This window comes from Chelmon rostratus, chromosome 14, assembly GCF_017976325.1.
Source record: "Chelmon rostratus isolate fCheRos1 chromosome 14, fCheRos1.pri, whole genome shotgun sequence".
Taxonomy (NCBI): domain Eukaryota; kingdom Metazoa; phylum Chordata; class Actinopteri; order Chaetodontiformes; family Chaetodontidae; genus Chelmon; species Chelmon rostratus.
The window spans coordinates 20,131,982-20,141,367 of record NC_055671.1 but is presented as its reverse complement, the minus strand read 5'-3'; the positions used below and the strand labels follow the sequence as shown (position 1 = coordinate 20,141,367).

The following is a 9,386-nucleotide window of genomic DNA, read 5'->3' as shown; positions in this document are numbered from 1 at the left end:
AGGTCTCAAACATTTGGTTGAAATTTTACAAACAAATTGTCCCACTCATCACTGTTGGCATGCCAACACTCACAGGCTAGCAAGTGGGTTGCTCATCAGCAATCACTGCACTAATGATGTACAGAGAAGACAGTGGGACAGATTGAAAAACCTGTCCCCATGTACGCTGTATGAATTGTACAATGACACATAGAGGAGCTCATATCAAAAGCAGGGCCCAAAATGGATCTTTGCAGCACACACTAGAATCAGTTCAAATCGGGCCTTCTCAACTTCCACACACTAATGCTGGTTTGATAAAATAGCTGCTCAGTCACAGGCAGTCACCGGACAGCAGAGGATATTCTCTGTGAGAGTAAAGAACTGACTGTATCAAAGGCCTTTGATCTATTCATAAATATGGAAATACAGGACACACATTAACATAAAGTACTTTCCTTGCTTGCCCTGGTTTGACATTTTGTTGACCTTTTGTTGACCAGTATCATCAGGCAGCTGGACTGTAAACTGTGTCATCTGAATTTATGTTATTTTGTGTCTGCCTTTCCTCTACAGTTTTATTAATTCAAGATATGTTTCAAGCAAATTTGAAGGAAAACATAATTATAGCTTCCAAATACTATTTAATAATTTAACATTCATGTTTGCAACATATTTTTCTTTCCCGGCAAATCTCAAACACAGTTACACGGCAGAAAAAAAAAGAATGAGATGAACAGACTGATGTATGAATCAGTCAGGACACTAGCTGAGGTGAGATAAAGGTTGGTTTTGGGTGCAGTGAATGATGTGAAAGGCTGGTGCACCAGTGATGGGGGCTGCCTGTGCTTGCTCAGTTTAAATAACCCATTACACTCATTAACAATATGATTTTAATCAGTTTTATTATTATACAACAAGCCCTTCAGTATGTTATCAAAATTAATACATGTACTGGGGTGCCCTGAAGGCCAAGGGGTTAAGGCCAACCATAAACCACAACATGCCCTGGTTGCATCCATCTGAAGACCTTTTCCCTATGTCTTACTCTTTGATCATTGTGTACTGTTGGCTATCCAATAAATGATAAAATGGCCCTTCCCAAAGCATTTGACCCAAAGTAATATATGTTCGAAGTTACAACTACGCTGACAGCATTTTAGGAGGATAAGGTGAAATATGCCTGATGTTGGTTGAACAGGACTCTTTCACTAGATTTCATACAATACTGACATTTTTTGTTTTCAATATTATGAAACAGTGTTTTCACTATCTGTCTTTCTCAATCACTACAGACATGGTGACTATTGAAGGCCTCCTTGGAAATGTAATGAAGCTTTTCTTCTCAGCCTTAGCTGGGACAACTGAGTGTTTCAGTCGACAGCAGAGATGGTACATGAGGACGGGTCTGATGGCCTTATCTCTTATGCCATAAATGAGAGAACTCAGACATCTGGGGAAGATGAAAATACACACATACAAAACATTTTGAGCACGCACAAGTATGATCCTTGTTACAGTTCTTGAAAGAGCTATCAGCATCGGGTTGTAAAAGGTTGAGGAGAGTGTGAGGCCCAGCTGCACCAGATGCAGCAGCAGTGTGTTACGAGCCTTATGGGCTGAAACTTTGTCTGTGGAGGCTGATCTGGCTGCTACCAGCACACCAATATATGAGGAAGTGACTGCCACACCAGCTGATGCAAACAGGAAACAAGTGTAGGCTTTGTCATAGAGATCAGACAGTGGCCCAAGAAACATAGCTACATTCGAACAAAAATCTTTCATCTGCAGGCTCTGCAGCTGCTCAAATGGAAAATCTAACAGTAAAAGGACTCGAGTGAGGACATTCAGTGAACTGAAGGCCCAAACCATAATAATAGCTACTCCTGTGTTTCTGACGGTGATGATGGTAGCGTGCCTCAGTGGGTAGCACACAGCCACATATCTCTCCAGAGACATCACCACCAGTGTGAGAGGGGATATTTGACTTGTGAGACCACCGAGCATGTTGAGAACACCACAAACAGGATATGTCAGCCTTATTCTACAAGCAGCAAGTATGTACATCAGCTGGCTCAGTGCCATCTGCACACTGTCTGCAAAAAGGAGGTTATACAGAAGAATGTAACGAGACGTCTCACGAAACACAGATTTACTCCGCAAGGTAAACAACATGGTTCCATTAATGAAAAGGAACATGCAGCATGGTGCTGTAGTCAGAGTGGAAAACAACACTCTTTCCAGTAACCCCTGATACTGCCATTCAACAGTGACATTGCTTGGAGATTGATTTGTGTTTGACATTTCAGAGAGGCAATTAAGGCATTAACCTACTGATGTCATTGAAAAACTAACACACAATAACCAACACAATAGCTAACACACAACACATTTCTTCCAGTTTGTATTCCAAGAACAATGAAGATCCAAAATCAGCAGAGTCTTCTGAGTTCAGGCAAAATCAAGATAGATTAGATAGATAGATAGATTTTCCTTCTGTAGACAGTTAGCAGGTTAGAGTCTGTTTGTGTGTCAAAGTAAGCAGATCAGGTCTGCAGGGTTTGCCCACCAACAAATACTGTATATGAGCTCTGTCCTCCCACCCATTCCACGTGACACCATCACATGTCTGCATGATAGATAATAGTTTAGAAATAGGTTATCTCTCATTATTTCCTGGTACCCTGGTCATGTGATGTCTTCCATATTTCACATGAGGATAGAGGAGCATCTATGTCCAACAAGTGGAATTAGTATTATTCATTTTATCATTATTTGTTTGGTGTTTTTTCTGGATTCATCACGGCTGCCTGCTTAATACAAGCTTTACACAAACATTTACACAAACATTTACACAAACATTTACGCTGCCAGTTATGTGGACATCCAGTCTGTCCTGACAGTCTATGCACAGCAATAAAACTATAAGTACAGTGTACACCTTTCTCCTTTATTGTTCTGCCTGAGGCCATGCTGCCAGAGGTTCAGTTGTGTTAGCAGTAGCTATCATTATGGTTTGGGCCTTTTGTTCAGTATTTGCCTGACTACCCATTCCATTTATGATGTAGTGTATATGTAAATGTGATTTACTTGCAGTATGATCAAGTACATCACAGTTGTTTAAGTATGTAGAAAAATTCTGGCAAGTTTACAGAATTCCAAGATCACATTACTGAGCACAGAGAGACAGCTCTGTAGGGACTTGGTCTGAGCAAAATTCTACATGACAAAGATGGACAAACTCATCTGGGCTTTGAAGGAAGTCACCAGCAACAGCCATGTCCCCATGGTGAGGGGCAATACATTGACCAAACCGGTGGCTTTTGGTGGATTCCACAAGTGAAGTATCACTGATGTGCCAGAGAGGTCCAATGAAAAGCTCTTTGAGTGGCTTGTGCTATGCTTTGGCACCATCTACTTGCTACTCTATGTTCTGCAGGAGGCACCCAAATCACATGCTGAACCTCCTAAACTCAAAGGTGAAGTGCATGCGGTCCAGGTATGGGTCTGTTATGGCTTTGAGGTGGGACAGCACAAGTGTCAAATGATTTCATTACCACAGAGGTCAGGGTGGCAGATCTGAAGTCATTAAATCCTGTGGTCCTTGGGTTTTTATGATGGTGGAAGTCTTGAAGCAGGCTGGCACATGACATGTCTGTTAACATCCCTCTCCAGGATAGAGAGAGTAATCATTGTTGTAAGGGATGAGGAGGCCTCTGAGGTGGGCAGTTGAGTATTGGCTCAGGTTGGAGTAGGTGGACTGCCTAAAGCAAAATCCAGAGCTTTGCCTTCAAGCTCAGTTTCCTCTTCACCCTGATGGTCCAGTACAGCACTTGTATTATACCACTTTTGAATCTCATGCTCCGTGCTACCGTCACTCCTGAACAAGATACTTTACCTCAAAACATGGCACAATCCACCATAGTACCACAGAGTGCCGTGGACTCAGACTTGGAGTGGCCACTTTTCCTCCGAACTGCACACTGTAACTGTACGGTGAAAACCCTTCCACTGTGCACCGATCAACATGCATTCCAGACATCTTGTGACTGAGAACTTTATAACTACCACAGTGACCTCTGTCTGAGAGATGGACATGCTTTTTGCTCTGTCTTCCAACTTCCTCCAATCTTCCTTCAACCAGGGTGTGTCAGCCGGCTTCAGGAGTTCTTCAATGTGTTCCCTCAACCGTCCACTCAAATGCCCAATCAGGTTCAATAGTTCTTCTCCCCTTCCTTAGTCATGCAAGAGTTTTGCCAGAACCTCTTTGAGAACAAACAAATGGGTTTCTCTGTGGCTGTCCTAAACCTATCCCACACCCTCATCTTTTCACTTAAATGAAGGCCATAGGTGCTGAAACCAGAGATACTGTGCAGTTGGTCATTCTCCGTTTAGCAAGGCCACAAAGGAGCTATCTAACATGAGCTCATACCCACCTGCGCACCATGTTGGCAAACAGGGAGAATGAGCAGACAGTGGACATAAGATGTTACTCTGTCATAGCCTGTCATAGTTTAGATGCAGAAGACACCTTAATTTTTACATGATATTTTGTTCAGTGCAACTTGAAATAGGTAAGCACAGTTTTGAATGAACAAGTTTCAATTGAGACATTGACAACTGAAGTTGAGTTATCTCCATTTACTTTGGACTTGCATTAACTTGTTAAACTTTGCCATTGTTGTGTCCTCAGAGGCACTCAGCATCCCCTCTCCAAGAAGATTCATGATTAACACCCACAGGAATTATTAACAATGTCAACATTTGCTGAAAACATTCACGGGTAAGGGTTTGAAGATTTAATGCGTCTAAATGAGTTATCAGGAGATCAACAGCTGAAAACAACACTGACACAACAACATTTACACTAATTAGGCTAAATGTCAGCCAAAGGCTCCTGCCAATTAAAGAAAACATGTCCCAAAACAAGAGACAGTCACTCTAATCTTGAAAAAAAACACATGGGCAGAAGTAAAATCACCTTTTTGCATTAACAGCGATTTTTTTGAGCTAGTAGACAGTGATCAATTAAGGATCTGGAAGACAGTTCAGTGGTGGCTTTAGAATTAATAGGGCATGGGTCAGTGTTGAATTATCAATATTTTCTTTTTTTTTTCTTTTTCATAGAAGTGTGCATTTATCATTGTCTATTGGGAACTTGTGTGAAAATCAGAGATTAAAAAAATATCTAAAAATTCTAAACCTTAATGACCCAATAAACAAACAAAAAAATGTTGATAAACCTTCACAAAAATGACAATTACCAACATAAAGCACCTTGTTTTGAGCAGACACATAACAACAACTACTGTACAAACACAAATGTTACAACACAACATTTGCATTTTGGAAAATAAACCAACAAATTTAACAAACTCCTCAGTCCAGCACAGCATGATGGGAAATATGGCAAACATGGTGTGTGTGTGTGTGTTCATGTGGATATGCATTGCAAATGTTGTGGAACATAAATCTGTTTACTCAGTCACATCTTGGCGACTGGCCTTTAATTAATTTTTAACATAAAACATTACAATTTCAGGTGAAGTCTTGGATTAGGGCCAGGGAAAGGTCAGGGTTGTGCGAGATGTACAAATAAGAAAAATGTATCAGCGTCTGAGGAAGTTCAGACTATCTCGCCATGAAGATTAGAAGACCTTGGCGTGTCTCAGTTTTTTAGATATGCTTGTTTTTGGTAACTTGTTCTGCCTGGATTTATGATAAAAGAAGATGACAAGATAGCTCAGAAGAGCCATACACACCCATCTTTGTGACTTTGTAGACTATCTGGGAAAAACCTATGCAGCCGTAGTTGTATTCATAAACAGTGTACCCTATTCACTCTAAATATGCTTAAATTACTTAAATATGCACCACTATGAGTGTGGAAACGGGGGCAATGAACGGTCTAAGGTAGTGCAACAGATACTGGTCTCTGTTCCAGACACACTTTAGGTTTGGATGACAGTTTTTATTCATTTATTTTGTAAACCAAAGTCTTCTGAAGGGCAGCTTGAAATGTGAAACATAAAAGTTAAAGGTTTATGAGCTTCATAATGACTTCTGAATTCTTCTGAAGTTCTCTATTTACTTTGTGCAAACTTTGCCATACTTTGTCTCCACAAAGGTAAACATCATCCTCTTCATTAAGATTACTGATTAACACCCACAGGTGGCATTAATTATCTCATTATTTGCTAAAAACCTTGATGAGTACAGCTTTAATATTTAATGTCTCTAAATGAGTTATCAGGGGATTGGTTCAGATGTGGGGATTTCTCTCTGTGATACCTCAGAGTATTTCACCAAACTAAAAACAATATTTCCATAACAACAATAACACGCAACATGTCTCATTATGTCACAAAGTTAGCAGAAGTCCAACTTTTACCGACTTACATCTAATGCTGTTTTCTGTTTTGTTTTGGGCATTAGGTGTGGAAGTACAATAATACAAAACATCATGTAAAAATCTAATAGACAATCCATATATATATATATAGGTATATGTTATTAACTCTGTGACAACAACTTGTGGACACCAGAGGTCAAATCCATTGCTTTTTGACTTAAATGAACTGTTTCTGAAAGTGATTTCTGAAAGGTCTCAAACATTTGGTTGAAATTTTACAAACAAACTTGTCCCACTCATCACTGTTGGCATGCCAACACTCACAAGCTAGCAAGTGGGTTGCTCATCAGCAATCACTGCAGTAAAGATGTACACAGAAGAGAGTGGGTCAGCTTGAAAAAACTGACCCCATGTACACTCAGCGTTAGTCATTGCTAACCAGTTAATTCCACCGGGCACAAGCAAGCAGCTGCCCGATCTGATCGCAGCCATTCCAGACAATGCTTGTCCTTCCAATAGAGGGGCAGCAGCATGCCGCAGAACTGTCCCACAAACACCACAAACACCAAACCACAATATTATGACATGAGCATACAGTCACTGTGGGGTTACCACGACTGCCTCTGACAGGGGTTCTACAGGGACCAGCAGAGGGATGTAGAAGACCACTGTCCCGCTGCTACAGTTGAACTGCACGTAAGGGCCCCACAGACAGATTCCATGCCCAGTTCCAACTGTTTCCAGTGGGGTGCCCCATGGAGAGAATGGAGAGTGATATCTTTGGGTCTTTTCTTTGCGCAGAGAGGGGAACAGCTAGATCTTCACTGTCATGGACATGAATTACAATGAGTGGCCTAGCCTGCCCAGCCAGGAGTGGAGACCCCAGTGGACACACTGGTGGAGGGAATATTCAGTAGGTTTGGGCCACCCATAGTCATTCACTGACCAGGGCAGGAAGTCTCATGTGTTTGCAGCCATGTGTGAAAAACTGGGCTCCCACAAGCCCCGTTCTACACCCCTCCGACCTCAGAGCGATGCACACTGACCTCACTTCAGCCTTTTACCCTTGCCCAGACTGGGCAGCATCAATAGAAATAGCAACAGCAAGGCAATGTAAAACAAAAAAAATACAAAATACAAAATAAGAAGTTGACTATATATACGCACATTTTATACAAAAGACAATAAAAAAAATACATTACCAATGGAAAATATTGAAAAAGATTGAAAAAAATGCACATGGTTGGTATGAATCAGTGAAGTACAGCATTTGCTCTATTGCACAGTAGATGAATATATATGTGTCACAGTGGAAATGAAAATATATGTATATGCATAGGTGTAGTATTAAACCCATAAGAACCCACGGTGACACAGGCGTCACACATCCAAATTTTCCTAAAACATGCAATAATGGTTCTCAACGCCCAATGTGACACATACGTAACATTTGAGATCTTGGACAGTAGGGGGTGGTGTTTTGAAAAAAAATGTCAGAAATGTGTTCTATGTGGTCTATTTAGTCTGTCTTATGTCCCCCATATTTTTCCCAAAAGCAGAAATGGGTCCAGGTTCTTATGGGTTATGGAAAAAAGAATGTAATGTTGCACAGGTTATAGCATGTACAAGATAGGAGGATGCTATGTAAAACAGTATATATGTGAACACAGTACTACATCATACAATGCTTGAGTTGAATAACCTGACGGGTGTTGGAATGAAGGACCTGTGGTAGCGTTCCTTCTTACAGAGTAGATGCAGCGGTCTGTTGCGGAAGGAACAGACGAGACCCCTCTGGTGGAGTGCGCTTTGATGCGCTCCGGCGGATCCACACCTGAGGAGGTATAGGCCTGTGTGATAGTCTCACAGAGCCAATGCGACAGAAGTTGTGCAGACAGAGGAGAGCCCAAAGAACGTTCTCTGTAATGCACAAACATACACTGAGAGCGGGGCATCGCAGCTGTGCGCTGAACATAGCAAGAAAACGCACGCACCGGACAAGGGGGTGAGATCTGGCTTCCTCCTCAGAGTTATGAGGAGGAGGAAAAAAACTCTCCAAAGATATCACTCTGGATCTGAAGGAACTACCGATGTTCTTCGGCATGTAAGACGGATTAGGGCGCAAAACGGCTGAGCTACCGTCTCCTTGGATTCTAAGGCATGACGGAGCCAGGGAGAGAGCAGCCAGATCACCAACCCTTTAAACCCGTCCCGTTAAACTTGGGGGGGGGGGGGGGGAATTGCAGAGTGTAACCTTTGCTGATCACCCTCTCCATCCAGCTGTCCATTGAACACATGCATGCAGCGTACATTTTGTTGCAGTGCCTTAGTTGTCATGGAAACGGGCCAATTCAGAGCCCTCGCCACCGTCACATATACTGGAGTGCACTCTGATGTGACCTATCTGGGGCTCGGATCGAAAGGGCCGACCGGAAGACTCCAGAGGCTGCTCCTTACCCACACTTGCTACTGAGTCCCGTCGGGAGGAAGGTGAGTAAATGGCAGAGGCGACATCAAGGAGCTGACGCTTAGGAGGAGAGTGCTCATAAGCACACTGTACAGGGTCATTCATACTCTCACACACCAGAGATGGAAGAGAGGAGACGCTGGCCGCAGACAGGAGCTCACTGTCGACACGTTTATGGAAAGAGGGCTCAGAAACGTGATGGACAGGGACGTCCACCCTCGTCCGCAGCTGACACGCATGCGAGGGGACGCTGAGCACTGATCGGCGTGTGTTGTCCGCATGATGCGTAAAGACGCTGCTCGTGATCATAATCACGCTTCCTATTTCTCGGAGAAGAAAACACTGTGGAGGGTGGGATGTGTTAGGGGCTGCATGCTCTTGTAGTGTGGGGGATGTGTATGTGACAGCTGTAGCCGACTCAGCCGAATCAGGGACAGACTGTGTTGAGCTAGGAACCAAGCCCTTTAAGTGATGTTCACGTTTTATTTAAAAACAAACTGGAACGTTTACACACACACACACCCCAAGACTTCATTGTCTCCTGCTCTGCTTCCTCTGTGGCTCCAACGGAGGGCTGGTCCAGGAGCA

At 42.7% G+C, this 9,386-nt stretch overlaps 1 protein-coding gene across 1 annotated transcript; it reads right to left on the bottom strand.

The window, feature by feature from the left end:
* Positions 1–1,248: 1,248 nt before the first annotated feature.
* LOC121617634 (odorant receptor 131-2-like) lies at positions 1,249–8,088 on the bottom strand. The gene is made up of 2 exons (XM_041952833.1): positions 8,064–8,088; positions 1,249–2,285 (listed from the first exon to the last, which is right to left on the bottom strand). Exon 2 carries the CDS (start codon positions 2,281–2,283, stop codon positions 1,249–1,251), a length of 1,035 nt encoding a protein of 344 aa, XP_041808767.1. The 5' UTR covers positions 2,284–2,285; positions 8,064–8,088.
* Positions 8,089–9,386: the final 1,298 nt, after the last annotated feature.